The sequence below is a fragment of the Ursus maritimus genome, unplaced genomic scaffold, assembly GCF_017311325.1.
Source record: "Ursus maritimus isolate PB19 unplaced genomic scaffold, ASM1731132v1 scaffold_5, whole genome shotgun sequence".
Classification (NCBI taxonomy): domain Eukaryota; kingdom Metazoa; phylum Chordata; class Mammalia; order Carnivora; family Ursidae; genus Ursus; species Ursus maritimus.
The window spans coordinates 18,628,562-18,648,989 of record NW_024426663.1 but is presented as its reverse complement, the minus strand read 5'-3'; the positions used below and the strand labels follow the sequence as shown (position 1 = coordinate 18,648,989).

The 20,428-nt window shown below is 39.4% G+C and overlaps 1 protein-coding gene across 1 annotated transcript in view; it reads left to right on the top strand.

The window, feature by feature from the left end:
• ADGRV1 (adhesion G protein-coupled receptor V1) overlaps positions 1 to 20,428 on the top strand; it is a 471,428-nt gene that overhangs the window by 395,523 nt on the left and 55,477 nt on the right. Inside the window, exon 86 of the mRNA XM_008700836.2 lies at positions 14,628 to 14,749. Coding sequence (XP_008699058.2) covers positions 14,628 to 14,749 — 122 coding nt within the window. The remainder of the gene's footprint in view (positions 1 to 14,627; positions 14,750 to 20,428) is intronic.

Sequence of the window (20,428 nt, the reverse complement as noted above, 5' to 3'; positions counted from 1 at the left end):
TAAAAGATCACTTTCCTTACAACCAGTTCCAAGAGGCCACTCCTTCCAATTAATAGGATGTCAAAAATATCTGTGCTCCCTTCCGTAAGGTTACCATGTCCCTGGGTAACGATTTTTCCTATTTATTAAATCTATGCTTCTCGCTTAGACCACACTTTCCCTATTCGTGTTCCTGTGGTTACCATTTCTCGGGCTACCCTCCCTCCTAGATCAGTTTCCCTCTCCACATCTCTCTCTGAACACAACCTCTCTCTGTCTCTCTCTCCCAGTTCTTCACTCTGACCTCCTTTCCCTTGACCCTGGGATGGGACAGTCCAAGACTATTTTCACTAGCTCTTTTGATTTCTTCACCAATTTGGCTCCCTCCCTAAGTGACTTTGCCAATCACCAGTCCGGTCTGTACCACACACTTCTCTTCCTTTTATTAACTAATTAGCGCTACGCTGTAATGGATACTAGTGCATTTTAAGTAACTTTAATTGAGTCATCTCTGCTTTTCAAAAATCCTTTGGATTATCTTTCATTAATTCTTAAGTAATCTTTGAAACAGATTTCACTGCCCTTAAGTTTTGCACTTATTACTTTCTAGTCTCACTTTCTCTTCAAAGTATGAAAACAACATGATGTCTCACTCACCTGTCCTTATTTTTATCTGATGATTTATCTTCGTTGTCTCCCTTCTTTGCCACTTTCCCGCCATTTTAGGTAAGGCAGTAAATAACCCGTTTTCACCAAAGCCAACCCTCCCAATTGTGCTTTCATCTGTTTTCCCTTTTCTGGGAACTTGCTTCATTAAGTTTTCCGCAATTGCCTTACACCTTAAATCTCTCTCTCTCCTCTGGGTCTTTCCTCTTCATCCAAAAACAAGCATGACTTTTCACTGTCTTTAAAGAGCTTACTCATAATGCCTTATCGGGTAACTTCTCTGCCTCTCTCCTTTACCAACCAACTTCTTCTTCTTTTTTTTTTTTTTTTTTTTTTTTTTTTTAGAGGTGGGGAGGGGCAGGGAATCTTGAGCAGGCTCCTGGATGCCCAGTGTGGAGCAGACACAGGGCTCCATCCTACAACCCTGAGACCGTGACCTGAGCTGAAATCAAGAGTCAGACGCTTACCTCACTGAGCCATCGAGGCGCCCCCACCGGCCAACTTCTTTAAGGGTACACTGTACTCTTCACCTTCTGTTCACTGCTAAGCCTCGACAGTATCTTCTTATTCTCTTTCATTCATCACCTATAACCTTGGACACCAAATTTACTGACCTCTCTTCTAATGTCCTTATCCTTACACTCTTCTGCATAGATCAGTACTGATAACTACCCTTCACTGAATAATGCCATCTCCTTTGGTTTTTATGATACTTCCTTTTTTTCTTTTTCCTGATAAATCCCAGGCCATGCTTCATTCTTCTTGTGACTCAGAACTCTGGAGCATATATGTTTTTCAGGGATTGCCTTTGCCTTTTTCATTATCATAGTGGTAATTTTCAAATCTATCAGCTTGAGCCCAACTTCTCTTCCCAGTTTCTTCCCTGCCTGTCCTCTCCCTGAGAATAAAATCTTGTCCTCAAGAAGTACATTTTCATCAGCTTTGCTCCTCTGCCTGCCCCAACTCCTCTGATCTCTGTTATTTTCTCCTCCTTCTTTTTCTTGTTCCTTCTAGTCCTTTTCTGATTTTCCTAATCTGAAGCCAGTGTAATTTCTTTAACTCCACAGTCATAGACTTTTACATCAATAGTTGTCAAATCGGACTGATCATCAAAATCAGACATTCAGAGGGGTGCCTGGCTGACTCAGTCAGTAGAGCATGTGACTCGAGCTTGGGGTTGTGAGTTCGAGCCCCAGGTTGGGTATAGGCCTACTTAAAAAAAAAAAAATCAGACTTTCAAAAATTATGGTTTAATAAGGGGTACCTGGGTGGCTCAGTCAGTTAAGCATCTGACCCCTAATTTCCACTCAAGTCATGATCTCAGACTCATGAGATCAAACCCCACATCAGGCTCCATGCCTAGTGGGAAATCTGCTGGAGATTCTCTCCATCTGCCCTCCCTCTCCTCGCCTGCACTTTCTCTCTCCCTTACATAAATAAATCTTTTTAAAAAAACTATGGTTTAATGAGTCTCCCTGCAGACTTACTGAATTAGAGTCTTCAGTGATCAAGTCCTAATAGTGGTATAATTTTTAAGTTTCTCATTGTTTTCTGATTGATAAGACCATAGATTCTACGTTGTAATATTTTGTGTCCATTCCATTCTTTCCCTTGTGGGGGCCCCTTGTCTGCCCTTCCCTTGCCTCAGGCCCTCATTATCTCCCACTTCGACCACAGCAGTAGTTGCCTAACCGGTGCCCTTGCTGGCAGCATTCTCTGTGCCAGTCTTTTTATTTTCCTAGGAGACAAAGCTTGGTGTTGATAAGGCCACACCTCTTTCTCAGAAGTTTTAAATGGCTTTCATTTCCTGTACAATAACTCTGTTTTGCTGAACCTAAACCACACGATGCCTTCATGACCTAATGCTACAGACATTCTTTTCATTAAGCACCGTCATTGACCTTTAATTCCAATCAAAAGGACTAATTTACACTAATTTATGCATTTGCCTTTTTTGATTCTCTTTTGGCTATACCCACTACCTTAATCTCAATATTTACATGCTCAAATAGATCTCAGCTTCAAGTCTCAGCTGAAATTCCTTCTCCCTCTCAAAGGCTTTGGTGATACTATCAAAGGTGGGTAACTGCTGCTTTCCCTGGGTTTTTAGTTAACTTTGTATTTCTCTTCTAATACTTACCTTCTACCTTTTATTATAGGGTATGTGTGTGTGTGTGTGTGTGTGTGTAGTATTTGAAAGAATGTCCATATCTAATTCATCCTCTTACCTGTTCACATTTTATCTCATACATTTTTGATACTTGCTAAAACATAATTCTTGAATAACAAACAATAACCAAAATTTACATAAAACTATTCTAAGTGTTCTGCGTTTCAACCAGTAGATCCTCAGTGGAGACACAGAACCTTATTTGGGAGGCACTAATATTACTGTCATTTTACAGATGAGGAGCCTGTGTTTCAGAGCAGTGAAGTAACTTACCAAGGTCACACAGCTAGTAAATGGCCTTCAAGTACTTGGACTCCAGAGTCCACGCTCAGAGCTGCAACTCTGCCTTTTCTGTATGAATAAATCCCACTCAGTCAACCTCCGTGCGTGCTTTTTTAAAAAATGTAACTTGCCAACGGCCCATATTCAAAACAGACCTTTTTCTTTTAATTGAATTTGACAGAAGCAAATTATAAAATTTATTATCAATAACCTTCAGGAAAGCAAATGATGTAATTTATAATTAGGGTGCATCAACCTCCAGAAAGAAGTTGAAATTGAATTGTAGGAAAGACTAAGGGTGTTGAAGAGCAGTTTAAAGCCCTGTTGTACAGTTCTGTAAAGATAGTGTAAGTCTGTGTGGTTATAAATTAACAAGTAATAGAAAGGAACAATTTTTGATCCTTACACTCAATTAATTATACAATTTCTAAGAAGTGTGTTGGTTTCTCTCTCTTCATCAGCTTCCTTCCTAAAGTCAGAGTATTTGCAAATAAACACTCAATCTGTGGTTATAGTAAAGCTACTTTACCAACCAGGAAAATAAAATTGTTTCTTACAAATATGTTTCACAAACAGTGTAACAGGATAAAGTCCACCTGGTTTAAAAAAAAAAATGGATAGAAACAAATAAAAAAATGTAGCAGGCTCTGTCTAGCCTATTAAAGATGGAATAAAAAAATTAAAAAAAAAAGATAGAATCAAATAGTAAAAATGGCTCTTTGGGGGGCTTGGGAAGCACAGTGACCTAAAAACTATATGGCTGCCCATTAGTCTGATCTACTAATGCCAAAATTGTGGTACCTATAGTTAAATAAAATTCCAATGCTCTCATTTTTTTTCTGCCCTGAGGAAGATAAATTTAATTTTTTTTTTAAATTTTTATTTGAGTAAAATTGACACACAATATTACATTAGTTTCAGGTGCGCAGCATAGGGTTTCAGCATCTCTATGCATTCTGCTGTGCTCACCACAAGCATATCTGCCATCTGTCACCACACAATGCTATACGATATCATTGACTATATTCTCTACACTGTACCTTTTATTCCCATGAGTTACTCACATCCCATAACTAGAAGCCTGTACCTTCCACTTCTCTTCACCCATTTTGCCCATCCTCCCACCCCCCTCCCCAGATACTGGCAACCATCAGTTCTCAGTATTTATAGGTCTGATTCTGCTTTTGTTTGTATGCTTATTCATTTGATTTGTTTTTTAGATTCCACGTATAAATTAAATCAAATGTCTTTCTCAGCCTGACTTATTTCACTTAGCATACTACCCTCTAGGTCCATCTGTGTTGGCAAGATCTCCACCTTTTTATAGCTATGTAATATTCCATTGTGTGTATGTATGTGTGCATGTATATATACACACTACATATCTTCTTTATCCAGTGACCTCTTAGAAAAAGAAGTGGAAACGTATAGTTTTAAGTCTGGGACAAAATTAAGTGGTAGCATCTAACTTACAGTTGCTACTAATATCAGACACCTGTGAACCAGTCTAACCATTAACAATTTGAATTCCAGATGAAAGAGGAGGGAAAAAGCTGCAGTTCAGATCTCACAAATTTTAAGGTCTACATATGACATTGACAGACAAATATACAAAGATTTTAATGGTGTATCATTGGATACAAATCACTTTGAGCAAAGTACTTTGATCACTAATGTATAAATATTGTCAGTATAGATGTTACTGTTTTTTTGGACAGCCTCCTTCTTTGTAAATGATACACATGGCATTTAATCTGGGAATTGCCTTTCTTTCTTTCTTAACACAATAGTTCCTCTTTTTTTCTCTGTAAGGTCTTGGTCCAAGGTTGTTAAGTAAGAATGAGCAATAAGATATTAGTTTACTTCCATATGGATAAAACTCCCAGCCACACCTGTGGGTACTGTGCCATTGCTTAAATGAACAATGATAAGCCTGTGTATAACACTGATAATCACATTACTTTATGGTCTGTTATTATTGTGTATTCCTGAAAACAGCTCTGTATATGGGTTTGGTGTTAGTTTTCTGGTTTTACAGTTATAGCTATTTAACAACAGAGTAAGTAATATCCCCAAAGCTTTTGCGAAATATATTACATTATTTGTAAGACCAGACAATGCCCTGATAATCTTACAGCTATAGGGAGAAAAGATGCAATTAATCATGTTGACGAGAAGATCCAAAGGATTTAACCCAAGTAGACTTTTTAGAATAGTGACATGGCAAAAGAAATAAAAATAAAATAAAATCTTCAATTTGTATTCCAGTTTTGCAATATGATAGCCAGAGAACCAAATTAAAGGAAATAAGTGTGAGGTCAGCTGGCATTTATCCAGATCAGGGTCTACCAGAAAACAGTTCTAGAACTGACATATTTAACACACTGTAAAAATATTTTCTTGAACACATCTTTAGTATTAATTTTTATGAGACATTGTGTCAGAATTGACTCAAGACTTCAGCGTTGAATTTGAGCCTGTTAAATCTTAATGACTGCCATGTGGTGTCCTATCAAACCATCTATAAAACATAACTGGCTATTCATGGCCAAATACATAGTAACCTAATTTCCAAAAATTATGAGGCCATATAGTAAGACTCAAAATATAGATGTAGGCAGGTTGAAAGACGCATTGTATATTTTCATAGTATTATAAAAGCTAAGTGTGTTGGAAATCGCTGTTAGGTGCCTGAGCATGCCTGGAGATGAGTGTTTTGAACTCTTTAACGGCTGAGTAACCGGTAATATAGTTAGAAAACTAGGTTAAGCCAGTCCTCAATTGTTAGCTGGCTGGCCTCATGCTTGTTTAAGATCTCCTAAAAACTTTTGTCATAATGTCACTTTGTGAAATATTTATGAAGTGTGTTAAAAATTACTATGTTGGCTGTGAACCCAAATGATAATTCTTCCCATAGTTCCAAGACATTTTCCTCACAAGAAGAAACCAGACCATTTAACCTTTTCCTTAAGTATCACAGACCTATTTGACTCCCCTCAGTAGGATATTATCTAGCAACTTTGAAGTACATGGTTCAAATGGAATTACTCTAATAACAGTTTGTGCAAGGTCCATGTGGGTATGTCTCCTCTAACTTGATTATTCTCCTTAGATTCAAAATTATAGTCTGCAAATTGAAAATTATATATAGCTTTTGCAAGGCGAGACCATAATTCTAGGCTTGTACTGTTTTTTTTTTTTCATTCCCAATAAATCACACTCAAAGTAGGCCTGACACTGGACTGTCCTTTTGTATCCAGGAAAGCCCTAAGTCAGCTGTTGATGGAGTGCCGCTGTTTAGGTCCTCGTCAGACCTTAAGACTCCTCTGAAAATTTGCTCACATTCCTCCTCTTTACCCCCGGAAAATACACTGCAGGCCAATATTGGTTGACTCTCTTCTCTTGCCAGGAGATCTGAGTTTTCACCTGTGCATGTCCTTGCAAATTAGGCTACTTCCTTCAGATCCCGGTAAGGGTCAGGGTAAATCCTTGCCAGAAGGTGGTAGGGGTAGCCCTCCGCTATCGGTGATGTTTACTGTACCCACTCTATGTCTCTGATGTCCTATGGGCTACTTAAATTACTTTCCAGAGTAGAAGTTTACAGCTGTGAGTCACAATGCATTGGGGAGACTCAGTGCCAGCATTTTTAAGTGGGATGGGATGGGTTAGAATAGAATAGAAAAGGGAGGGGGGAGGGAGGTGGGGGTGGGAGGGAGGCGGATAGAAGACACTGAGAGGTCCACTTTAAATACGCTGGTCAGGAAGCTTTCAGTGATGGTTTGGGTGTGGTGGAATTTACAGTCTGCAGTCTGAAAGCAACCCTCCTCCAAGAGTGATCTTCAGACTCCGTCAGGTAAACGGAAGGGTCCTATAGCCAAATGGGTTTGGGAAATTCAGGAACGAAAAAAGTTCAACGTGGTTTTTTATTGCGTGATTTTTGGGCTCCTCAGATATACAAGAAGCGCTGTGTATAGCCACGCGCTATTTCCTGAGCTTGACTAAAGTCATGATGGTCATGAGAAGAAGAATGATAGTAGTGAAGCTTATTGAACATGTGCTTTGTGCCAGGCTCTGTGCCGACTGCTTTCTGTGTGTGGTTTCTCCCCACATTCCCCACGTGGTACAGCATACGGGGGGCAAGGAGGCATGGGGTCAATCTATGGGAATGGGGGTACTAGTAGGGCTCTGAAGGAAGAGAAAGTTTAAGAGGAAAGATAGTGAATTCGGCTTCGGATGAACTGAGCCTGAGATGCTTTGGGGGTCTCCAGGCCTGGAGTTCTAGAGCTCAGGAGAGATGGAGGTGCACATTTGGAAGTTGTTGTCCCTAAAGTGCTTATTGAAAGAAAGTCACTATGGAGATTATAAATTTAGTAAGGATGGTGAAATAAAGAACCTGGTACATAGTGGAGAGCAGAGATACAAAATCTAGCCTGCTACAGCAAACATTCGAGAGCTCCGAAAACCCATCTGGAGAACGGGGAACCTATCTGAGTCCTGTGGCTCCTGTCTCCAGATGCATTTGTAGATGTTTGTAGATTTGTTCTCTCTTCCACCCATAGTATCCTAACGCTGATTTGGCAGTTCTGTGAAATCTGTGTCCTGTTGTGTTCTTCTATGACTGTAGGTTTATTTGCTGAGAACACTAGCAGGTGACTATGCATTGTGGGGTTAGTGTTAACCCTTGCTAAGAAAGCTTAAGAACACAATTAATATAGTCTCACCAAGAAACGGGGCAGATTCTCTGACTTCTTTGTACCCAAGTATCTGTTGATTTTAGAATAGAGGCCCATAATTTAAAAATGAGGCCTTTTGAAACCTTTTTTTCAATTACCTTTTTTTTTTCTCATTTAAAAATAATGCATGCCCGTTGTTGGAAATAGCCCCATAAATATCTTAAACCTACACATTATTTCACAGCTGTGCTCCTTGTTTTACGTTGATGAGTTTGTTTTAGTAGCACGTCCAAATTGTTAGAAGCAGAAGGTCAGTGAGGTAAAATTAAAACAAGTACTTTAGAAGATTGTAAACACAGAATAAATTTCAGCCTCATGTAAATGAGGTGTGATTTCCATAATAAAGCCATTATTGTTGTCACTGGCGCATAGCAATAAAGCCGGGGCTGCAGTTACAAAGAGAAGAAATAATACAGCACCATACTTTCTTTAAAAGTGGCAATTAAATTCATTGAAATAATATTTTCCACTAAAAACTAAAGAGATTTTATGTATTCTCAATGGAATCTACAAAATCCCATAAGTAGACTTTCTTAATGATAGCAGTACTAAATGACACATCCACTTGCTGATTTTTTTTCCTTTCCACAAGTAATTTCTTTCACTAAAACCTTTTCAAACTACTTTGTTTTTCACATTAATGACTCCTTGCTAATTTAAGTATTTAAATTAAGTACTTTGAGGATTTTTTTTTTCTCCCTGTCATAGAACTTCATCTTAACACAAGCCTGCCTTTTTTAGCATGGCCTTTAAAAAAAAAAAAAAAATTGTAGTAAAATGTACATAACACAAAATTTACCATTTTAACCATTTTCAAGCTTACAATCCAGTGGCAAAAAGTACATTCACAATATTGTGCACCCATCACCACTGTCCATTGCCAGAAGTTTTTCATCAATTCAAGTGTAAACTCCGTGCCCAATAAACAAAACTTCCTATTCCCGATTTCTCCTAGCCCCTGGTGACTTCTCTTCTACTTTCTGTCTGGATGAATTTGCCTACTTGAGGCACCTCATAAAAGTGGAATCATACAATATTTGTCCTTTTGTGTCTGGCTTATATTATTTAACATAATGTTTTCAGCATTCATCCATGTTGCAGCATATGTCAGAATTTCATTCCTTTTTGAGGCTGAGTAATATTCCATCATATGTATATACAATAACAAGCATTTTCACTGCAAACATTTTCACCACATAACTAATAGGCCATAAGGCAATTTGGTCTTAAGAGAGAAAGTCAAGAAAAATAAAAGAGGAGATTCATTAAAAAGAACATAATGGAATATGAAAAATGAATAACAAAATTAAAGAGACTTTATTGTGAAACACAAAATATTTGGATACATTTTTTTAATTAATTAATTAATTAATTCGTTCAATCATTCATTCATTTATTTTTAGTAGGCTCCATGCCCAACATGGGGCTTGAACTCACAACCCTAATATCAGGAGCTCCGTGTTCTACTGATGAGCCAGACAGGCACCCCTGAATACATTTAAACATGTGTAGACTCCCTGCACAGATAACTAGTTTTATTTTGTGGATTGCACCTAAGCATTTGTCTTCCAAGTCTTTCATTCATAGTATTATGCTTTTGTTGGTTTGTTTGTTGATTCATCTCCTTGTTCAGCATCACCCTTTTTCTTATTTCACTAAAATCTCTTCCTTCATTAACAGAGTTTAGTTACTGGTTTTTCCAAATACTAGGATGCATGTTTGTAACTGAGCTTTGAAGTGCATTGTGAAAGCCTTCTACACTGTTGGTTGTTCTTGGCAGATTGTCACATGTTCGTTGACAGACATTCCAAAGTTCTGTGGGAAATGTGGGTTCAAAACTCAGTGCCAGTGTATAGAGGGCTAAGATTTGTATAAACTGGGAGTACTGTGTCAGTGGAGAAATGAACCAAACCGTCAACCAGTTATCTCTTTTATTTTTTTATGGCAAAATTGCTTAATGGGCAGGGAGTTACATGGCTAAAATGTTTGCCCCAAAAATGCTTGCAGCAAAGATGTTTATGGTGAAAGTACGTAGAACCACTGAAATTCCGTTTTCTAACTAATTCACCCCTCAATGTGAGTTTCTAATGTTGCCAGTTATAGATGCCTGCTTCTGGAAGCATTGACTTATATAGACAACAGAAAAGTTAGTAGTAGTTCACCAAAGGTGAAATGTCAGCTCGTGAAATAGGAAACTGAAATGATTTTCATTAAGTGCAGCATTAATTTTCAGTTTGCCAAATGGAATTCGCAGTAGCTGTTAAACAACACGCCCCTCCCCCTTCATCACCACCACTCACTCCCGACAGCCCTTTTCCTGTGGTCAGTTACTCTACACCCCAGAGAGGATGAAGGTACCCCCTCAGAGGTGGATTGGCCATAAAGCTGATGAAGTGAAAGTTTTAGGGCCTCTCCCTTGCACGGGTCCCTTCCCTCCAAGATTCAGTACCTAATTTTGCTTTGGCAATTCTTATTTTTTCAAGAAGCCTCTGCAAGTTTTATAAACTTCAGGCCCACAAAATCTGGATGTGCCTCTGGATATGTATCTTCCATCTGAAATTGTGTGCTCATCCTTGTTGGATTGCTGGAAAACCAGCCTGGGGTCTGTTGTGAAGTACGCTGAGTTATTTATGACTGGCTTTCTTCCTTGCAGAGTTTCTGGTCTGGGGTGCCAAGCTACCACACTTTTCTGCGCAGTTCCAGAGAAACCTAGGCCATGGGTGTTTGTAGTCAGTCCCAGTTTGCTCTCTTGGCTCTCCCACTGAGCTTTGTCAGCACACAGTACTTGTTTGGCTCTAGGCACTTTAGAGGAACATGCAGGCCAAATTTTGAAAATTGGGTTCCTAGTTGTTCATGCAAAATACGCATGTCCTTTTGTACTCTGCACAGAGCCATAAATAGAATTTTGTACTTACACAGTGGGAACAAAGAACGCAATTGCCAGACTTGATATCTAATCTTTAAAAAATTTAATGAGCATAGTATAGGAGGTTTCCTAAATATTAGGGTATCTTGTCATAAGTAAAAATGAGCCTCTCGCCCTTTATCAAATTGTATGATTTCATTGAACAAAAATTAATTTTTATAAAGTTGAAATAAATTTTAATATATTCTCTCCTGTCCAGCTGTAAGGCATTAATGACAAAGGAATTATTCATCTGTATAAACTGTCTTTTTTTTTTAAGATTTTATTTATTTATTTGACAGAGAGAGAGGGAGAGCGAGCACAAGCAGGAGGAGTGACAGGCAGAGGGAGAGGGAGAAGCGGGTTCCCCACGGATCAGGGAGCCTGAAGTAGGGCTCGATCCCAGGACCCTGGGATCATGGCCTGAGCTGAAAGCAGACCTTTCACTGACTGAGCCACCCAGGTACCCCAAACTGTGTCTTATATTATTATTTCTCTGTGAAGTTATAATAATAACTCAGACAATTTTAAATTTTTATGAAGGGTCTATTTGGGAAGATACCAGCATAGTGCCCTTTTAAAGGCTTTTTGCTCCTCAAAAAAAGGAATGCTCAGGTTCCCTATTCTTCCTCCCCTCCCCCATTCCCTTTCTTTCCTTTCTCTTCCAGTGTTTTTCCTTTCCCTTCCCTTTCCAAAGATTCCCATCCTAAAGCCATTCTCACAGTTACAATCCACAGAAAGGTGTTAAAGTATGGAATGTGGGAACCCTGTTCATTGTAAGGGGGGCATCTGTGTGAGGGGTGGGGTACAGCCCCGCATAAGGTGTCAGAACCCATGTGTGCAAAGGAAGGGAGGACGGCCCCGGGAGACTGGTTACAATCAAATAGGGCAGTTGATCAAATAGGTAAATACATTAAGAATAATGAGAAATAGATTTCTTTTTTTTTTTTTTTAAGATTTTATTTATTTATTCGACAGAGATAGAGACAGCCAGCGAGAGAGGGAACACAAGCAGGGGAGTGGGAGAGGAAGAAGCAGGCTCATAGCGGAGGAGCCTGATGTGGGGCTCGATCCCGCAACGCCAGGATCACGCCCTGAGCCGAAGGCAGACGCTTAACCGCTGTGCCACCCAGGCGTCCCGAGAAATTGATTTCTTAACAACAGAGAAGAGATTTACAAAAATAAAAGGAAGAAAATTAGAATGAACCCTGTGGTGCTGGATTGAAATTAGAAGTATTGGTGTGACCTAAGGATGTTCATTACATAGAAATCAATCCAGTGACCTAGATGTAAATGCATGTGTGCTCACATGTGTACCTTCATACATTCTCTAGCTCTACCTACTGAGAGGGCTTTGGGGCAGAAACACCCCAGTAATCATGAGCATACCTAGCACCCAGTCTTGGTTTCTAAATGCCATTCTCCCCAAAAAGAAGCCAGAACTGGATCAGGGAAAGCACAAGATGAGTTTGAAACATCTTATTGGGCCAGAAATCAAGGAAGTGCTTACAGAATGATGAGGACATAACAAAAGTCACAGGGGCTCTAATAAGTCAAACTTAGGATAATTTGGGGCATTCGCATGAAAATAATGGACAATAACCCATTAAATACATCGAGAATCTCTGACTCCATATTTTAAAAATAGATAAATGAGTAAATCAAACATCTGATAAGGGAAAGGGTATTTTTCCAGTTTTAAAGTAATCCCACACAAATAGTAACCACAAAGGAAACCAGACTAACTTCACAGTGGAAAACATCTGCAGTCACTACCTTAATGAAGTCACCTGAATGAGCAGCCTAAGTAGTGGGACAAATTGAATTTGTGCGCTACCTGACCGAATGCTGTAAAAGGAGCCCAGCCTCCCTTCTGTGATTTCTGCCAAACTTTATAATCTGAATCACAGGCAAACATCAGATGAACTCCAATTTAAGGACACTTTACAGGAAAAACTGGCTGGTAATCTTCAAAAGTTGTCAGTCTTGAAAGCCAAGCACACACAGATTCGGTGTTTGGGATTAAAGGAAACTGCAGAAGAACGTCAGCTGGACCTTTCTGCTACAGAGGAGCTAATGGAAACAATGGACCAATATTGATTGGGATCTGAGGATGGCAGGAATAGATCAGCTTTAATTTCCTGATTTGATGGTCCCATTGTGCTTATGTAGGAGAATATCTTTGTAGAAAATATACATTAATGTATTCAGACAGGAGGGACGCTTGGGTGGCTCAGGCAGTTAAGCACCTGACTCTTGGTTTCCACCCCAGTCATGATCTCAGTGTCGTGAGATCGAGCCCCATATTGGGCTTCAGGCTCAGTGCAGAGTCTGCTTGAGTTTCTGTTTCTCTCCCTCTCCCTTTGCCGCTCCCTCCCTCTCTCAAATAAATAATTTTTTTTTTTTTTTAAGTATTCGGACAGGAAAAACCAAACAAAAAAGAAGTAAAGTATGGGGGCACCTGGCTGGCTTAATCAGAAAAGCGTGCAACTCTTGATCTGGGGGTTCCGAGTTCAAGCCCCATCTTGGGTATAGAGATTACTAAAAAAAGAAATAATAATTTTTTAAAATGTTACTTTAAAAAATATATTAAAAAATATAGTATTCAGAGGGTGATGCAGGATTCAGTTGGCAACTTTTAAGTGGTTCAGTAAGAAAAAAAACCTTTGTTGCCATACTATACTGGCAGCTCTTCTGTGAGTTTGAGAATGTTTCAAAATAAAATTTTTTAATTGCTAAAGTTGGGTTATTTAATTGTTCTGATTTCCAGAATGCACGTAGATGCCATGCAGTAATTGGTAACGGTGGGCATATATGGACCTTGAGATCTGTTCTAAGTGTTGTGAGTGATGCAGTCCATCCTGATGTCTTTCAACAGCTTGGAATGTGCTTATTTGCGGCTGCTGTGATCTGATTCACTTTCCAAACCTTATATAGCTTGTTATTTCAATGTTAAAAATCCCCTTTTTAAGGTTATTATTCTGTAATACACATGTCAAAGACCAATGAAAAGGGTAATGAAGTCCTTGGCCCTGAAGAAATCTGTCCTGAAAACTACTGAAATAAATTGCATGAGAAAAAATGGAGAGAGTAAACTTAGCGTTGACAATAGGAAACCCATCACTTCATCTTTGCTCTAACGTTAGCTGTAAAGTTTGGTGTCTTTTCTGTTTAGAAAAAAAGAGATGAGTATATGCTTTTACATGATACATAAACTATATCATTTCTGTTTTAAAATGTCAGGTTAGGGGCACCGGGGTGGCTCAGTTGGTTAAGCGTCTGTGTCTGCCTTCAGCTCTGGTCATGATCCTGGGGTCCTGGCATTGAGCCCCGCATCAGGCTCTCTGCTCAGCAGGGAGCCTGCTTCTCCCTCTCCCTCTCTGCCTGCCACTCTGCCTGCTTGTGCTCCCTCTCTCTTTCTGTCAAGTAAATAAATAAAATCTTTAAAATAAATAAACAAACAAATAAGTAAGTAAATAAATAAATAAAATGTTGGGTTAGACTACACTAATTTCAGGAGCACGCCACTGCCTCCCATTTTCTGGTGGCAAGCTCTTCAAAGGAATTTACCTGGGATTGAAATGTGATTGCATCTATGTAGTTGTTCATGGCACTTCCTAAATAGTCCAGCAGGTGGTAGTCTAGGAGAGGAACAGTTCTCATTCTCCCCCACCCCCACCCCCCCACCCCCAGCCTACCAGCAAAACAGAAAGAATGTAGACTCAGCAATGTGCCTTCTCTTCTCTGGCCTAAGAATGGGATTTCCAAGGTTGTTCCTTCAAAATGGGTACTTCGGCATACAGAGTATCATAAGAAAAGAGCCAATATGCATCTGTGTGTGTGACTATGCAGTATACCAAAGCTCAAAAAAAAATTTTTTTTTTATTTGTAGAAATTCCACTGGTTTTATATCTCTTTGGCCTGATATCTGTGACATGGCTTTGGGGAGGCCTGCACATGGCTTACAGACACTTCTGGATGTTGGTCCTCTTTGTCATTTTCAACAGTCTACAGGTAAGCTTACAATTTAGTTATTAATGGCACACATGTATCCTAGTGAACACAGGGCATGGAGTTTCAATGTCAAGGAATCAAGTGTCAACTCATAGATGAATTCTTAAACACCACATCATGCAGAGTTGTCGAATAAAATGATGGGGGGCTTACTCTTTGGTAAGTGAAATATGGTTGGGCTTCTAACTTGCTGATTATACAGATAGGGAAGATATAAAATGTTTATCCTCTTTTATTTAGAGAAGTCTAACTAGGAAATTGATGTTTATAAACTTTTCAGACAGTAGCCATGGAGGACCTATGCATGTATTTGGGCAGTGGCTGTATCTAGAAGTTAGGCCAATTGAGGAGTGAAGTAGACACCAGTGTTTAATAGTCCAGTCTTAAGTCTGGTGTTTAGTGAAATGAGAGTGTTTTGGCTCACTGAAAAATGATTGACAGCCTCTAAGTCTGGCAATGACCAGCTTAAATTAGTTTTGTGAGCGTGCTTGGATAGCATAACTAGAAATTATATAACTGTAGCAAAAATTAAAGCTGACTTTTTTAGTGCTTTTGTTAAAATGGAAAAAAGTTGCACCCTGAAATTAACAAATGGAACAAATGAACTCATTTTCCTTATTTTCCAAAGTGAAAAGGTCTGTCCTGGACCAAAATAATTTCTTGAATTTACCAAAGATATCTCTAAACAGTCCTTATTTTGACCACCATCTTGCAAGGAACATGTGTAGAAAAACCTATTAGGATGATAGCATACAACTAAAATAAGACTCAAAGCATATTTCGGTTTAATTTTAAGGAGACGATTTATTTAGTGACACCTTATTTTCCAGCAAGGTGCCTAATCAAATCATAATATGGATTTCGGAAGGGCAAAAACACAAAGTAACTTGAAAGTTTGGCATCAGGTTGATACAAGTAGATGCACAGACATCTCTTTATAGCCACAGTGAGGATCAAGTGCCTACTGCTAGCACATTGTGTTAGTGCTACCAGTACCAGGATGAAGGTGACAGCACTGCTTCTCGAGAATGTGATGATTCAAGAGAGTAAACAGTCACTGGTGAGAGTACACTGTGGCAGGTGCCGTGCAAACAAAATGTTGTAAGAGCGGAGTGAAGGACCTGTTTACTCCTGCCTGTGCCGGCATTGGAGATGAGCCCCAGAGGTGAGCCACTCCTGTCAGAGGCCCTGTCCGATCACCTTTGAATCCCTAGGGCCTAGTGGAACTTGCAGCAAGGTCCACACTGACAGCCTGCAGATGTATTTTATTTGGTGGACACACAGCAGTACACAGAACAGTGTTTTAAATTGTTTAATATGTGCTGCAAACTTCTAAAATTGAGAAAATTCACATAAAAACTTGAATATTTGGCTTTTCTTTAATGGCAGGACTTGCTTGGCAGCAATTCTCCAGCCCTAAGTAGATGCTGCCCCCTTTAGATGGGGCATGTGACCTTATTACACGTGGTAGACTTTATTCATTCATTTCACCTGCCTATGAGTTTGTGACACCTTTAATGTTGATTAACTAAGTGAAGAGTGTATGGTTAGCAATGGGTATTTCAGGCAGAAAAACAGCATTGGCCTGGGCAGTGCAAAGAGAAAGTCATCCATCTTGCCGAGATTTAGCAAAGAGCTGGTGTGGGGGTGGGAAGAAGAAAAGCAAAAGCTTTGCAGTTAGGAAGGTAATGCAGGGAGCAGAAGCAGACAAGGGTGGGTTCCCTCCATGCCATGTTACCATGTTTGGGATGGGATGTTAAACTTCAGCTTTTAAGCAGTGGGAAGCCATCAGAGTTGGAGTTTTGGGGGTTTTTTGTTTTGTTTTTTATATTTTGTGAGTTTTTAAGTTTTTAAAATTTTGATTAGGAATGACATGTTCGTACTACTTTTTAGAGGGATAGCTGGAAACAGGAAGGTATTGAAATGTGGAACAGCTCCAGTTAGGTGGGCTACTATCCTATCCCAGCCTATAATGCTCTGGCAGCATACCTGAGAGTAAAGAGTAGTGACAGGTTTGAGAATGTAAAGGTAACTATGAATGAAATTTGGCTTGCCGGTAAAATGTAGGAATGTAGAGTATGAAAGAACAACATCATTTAGAAATGGGCGCCTGGGTGGCTCAGTCGGTTTTGGCCCGGGTCAGGATCTCAGGGTCGTGGGATCGGGCTCTGTGGGAGCTCGGAGTCTGCTTGAGATTCTTTTCCCCTTGACACTCCCTCCCTCTCTATTCCACCCCTGCTCACGCACTCTCTCTCTACCCCCTCTTTCTCTCAAATAAGTAAATAAATAAATAAATAAAATCAGAAGGAAAGAAAAGAAACAAACAAACCAGCTCCTGGCTCAGGCAAATGACTGGGCAGCAACACCTTTAGTCAACATGATCACATCCAGCACAGGGTTCTAGGAAATATGTAGTAAGGTTGGTATGTTGGTAAGATGTGGGAGATATTAGTAAAGCTACCAATATTTTAGGGGTGCCTGGGTGGCTCAGTTGGTTAAGCATCTGCCTTCAGCTTGGGTCATGATCCCAGAATCCTGGAATCAGAGTCCCTTATCAGGCTCCCTGCTCAGCGGGGAGCCTGCTTCCCCCTCTCCCTCTGCCTGCCACTACCCCTGCTTGTGCTTTCCCTCTCTGTCAAATAAATAAAATCTTAAAAAAAAAAGAAAAGATATTTTTTTTAAAAAAGGCTACCGATATTTTAGTAGGTAGGTACTGGCAGAGGGCTAGTGAAAGAGATTATTAATGAAAGGGTACCAGGTTAGGACAGTTTAGAGTTGCTGGTAGAAAAGAAAGCTTCAAACGGAAACAACTGCTAACTGTGTCAAGTGTAGCAAAGATAAATAGGATGAGAACTGAGGGCGGTGTGGTCTAGTGCAGTGCTCCCCATCTGTGGTTTGCATCAGAATCACGTGGACGGCTGGCTGAAACATAGACTTTCTGACACAGTGGATCTGGGCAGACCCGAGAGTTTGCTTTTCTAACAAGTTCCCAGAGGATGCTGATTCAGCCAGTCTCGGGACCACAGTTTGAGAACTGCTGGTCTAGTAGTAGAGGGTGATCCTGACTCCACCAACCGATCTTATCTGGTTGACTTCAGCTGAGTAATGGATACAAATTCTTTTCTACTTTCTACTTTCTTCATCTGCGGAATGGGAATAAATACTATTTAAGATTATGGTGTGATTTAATTAAGTGGCATAACAAATATAAAGCAATTGTACAGTACTTTACACATAAGGAATACTTTTATTCATGAAGTTTAATGGAGAATAGAGAGAAAGGAATATCTTAGGAAGGACTTTTGACTGGTTGGTTCAAAGGAGATTTTTGTTTTGTTTTCTTTACTTGTGAAAAGAACCAACAAAGAAGGAGAAATTGACAAGTGGAGGAGAGACTTTTCTGTGGCCAGATCACAGACAGGGCAGGAAAAACAGATGTGATAGAGGGTGGAGGAGAGATGTTTCACTCTCTGAGGCTAGGGAAGAAGGGAAGAAAAAGTAAACATGGAAAAACCATTTTAAAGCTAGAAGTGTGGAAAGTTGGAATTTGTATCTAATGCCCTCTCTTTTCTCTAAAAGTCAGGAAGCAAGGACATTTGCTGAGAAAAATGGGTTGAAAGCTTGAGCTAAAAATAGTAAAAAGTATGGAGCAGTTTCTAGGCAGAAAGTAAGTAGCAAACTTGGTGGATTGGAAGATGGTCAAGAAACGGACTGCTTAGAGAGGAATCACGTGGGATTCAATGGAGGTCAGACACCTGAAATCAGTGACTGAACCACTCAGCAGCAATTAAAGATACGTAAACCTTAAGGTTAAAATGGTAGCCACTGTAACCTATCCAACCACGTACACAGAAAAAGTCTGTTAGCTCTTATGGAGGTTTATTAGTAAAAGAGAATTGTTGCAGGACGCCTGGGTGGCTCAGTCAGTTAAGTGTCTCCCTTCTGCGCAGGTCATGATCCCAGGGTTCTGGAATCGAGTTCTGCGTTGGGCTCTCCTTCTCCCTCTGCCTGCTGCTCCCCCTGCTTGTGCTCTCTCTCTCTGACAAATAAAATCTTAAAAAAAAAAAAAAGGGCATTAAATGATATTTCGTGGGGAGATATAAAAGAAATTGTTATGGTCTATTTCTTAGAGGAACTTAAAGCTAAGTATAAAAACTAAAAACATGTCAAACCCACATGTAATGAGCTTCATTCCATCTCTGTGGCACTATTGAAGCAATGAGTTTCTGTATCACTCTGGCTCATTAGTACATTCCTGGTATCAGTGCTCAATGAATCATTCCTAAAAGGAAAAAAACACCTAAAAATCTGATTTCACTAGCATTTGGTTTATAAACCGCCTCGTGTCTTCACCTTAGTTTCAGGTGTCCAACATTGTGATTCAGCATCTCTATACGTTATGCTATGCTCACAAATGTAGCTACTGTCACTATACAACATGACTAAAGTATCATTGACTGTGTTCTCTATGCTGTGACTTACTCATTCTGTAACTGGAAGCCTGTATCTCCCACTCCCTTTAACCCATTTTGCCCATCCTCCCACTGCCCTCCCCTCTGGCAGCCATCAGTTTGTTCTCTATATTCATAGGTCTGATTCTCCTTTTTGTTTGTTTATTTGTTTGTTTTTTTAGATTCCACATTTAAGTCGAATCATATGGCATTTATCTTTCATAGTCTGCCTTATTTCACTTTGCATAGTACTGTCTAGGTCTATCCATGTTGTCACAGATGGCATAATTTCATCCTTTTTTAAGGCGGCATAGTATCTCCTTGTTTTATCCATTTGTCCATCAATGGGCACGTAGGTCTTCCATGCCATGACTATTGTATGTAATGCTGCAATAAACATAGGGGTGCATTTAGCTTTCAAATTAGTGTTTTTGTTTTCTTTGGGTAAATACCCGAAGTGGATTTGTTGGGTCATATGTTATTTCTATTTTTAATTTTTTGAGGAACCTCCTTAGTGTTTTCCACAGTGTTTGTACCAATTTACATTCCCACCAACAGCATATGACGGTTCCTTTTTCTACACATCTTCTCCAACAGTTGTTATTTCTTTCCTTTTTGATTGCAGCCATTCTGACAGGTATAAGGTGATATTTTACTGTGGTTTTGATTTGCATTTTCCTGATGATTAGTGATGTTACATATCTTCTCATGTGTCTATTGGTCATCTGTATGTCTTCTTTGAAGAAATATCTAGTCAAGTCCTCTGCCCATTTTTTTGTATTAAGTTCAATAAGCCAACATACAGTACATCATTAGTTTTTGATGTAGTGTTCAGTGATTCATTTGTTGTGTATAACACCCCATGCTCATCGCATCACGTGCCCTCCTTAATACCCATCACCCGGTTACCCCATCCCTCCACCCCTTATTCAATATATCATTTGCAAATATCTTCTCCCATTCAGTAGATTGTTTTTTTTTTTTAATTTTGTTGATAGTTTCTTTCACTATGCAAAAGCTTTGTGTGTGTGTGTGTGTGTGTGTGTGTGTGTGTGTGTGTGTGTATAGTCCTAGTAGTTTATTTTTACTTCAAAAAAGGGTATCCTAATCACTTGAAATATTATCAGGAATTTCTTATCACTCTCTGAAGATTCAAAGTGGAGCTTCTAATATATTTGAGCATTTAAAAAAATGTATATGTAGTACTTTATAACGCTTGATGGATACA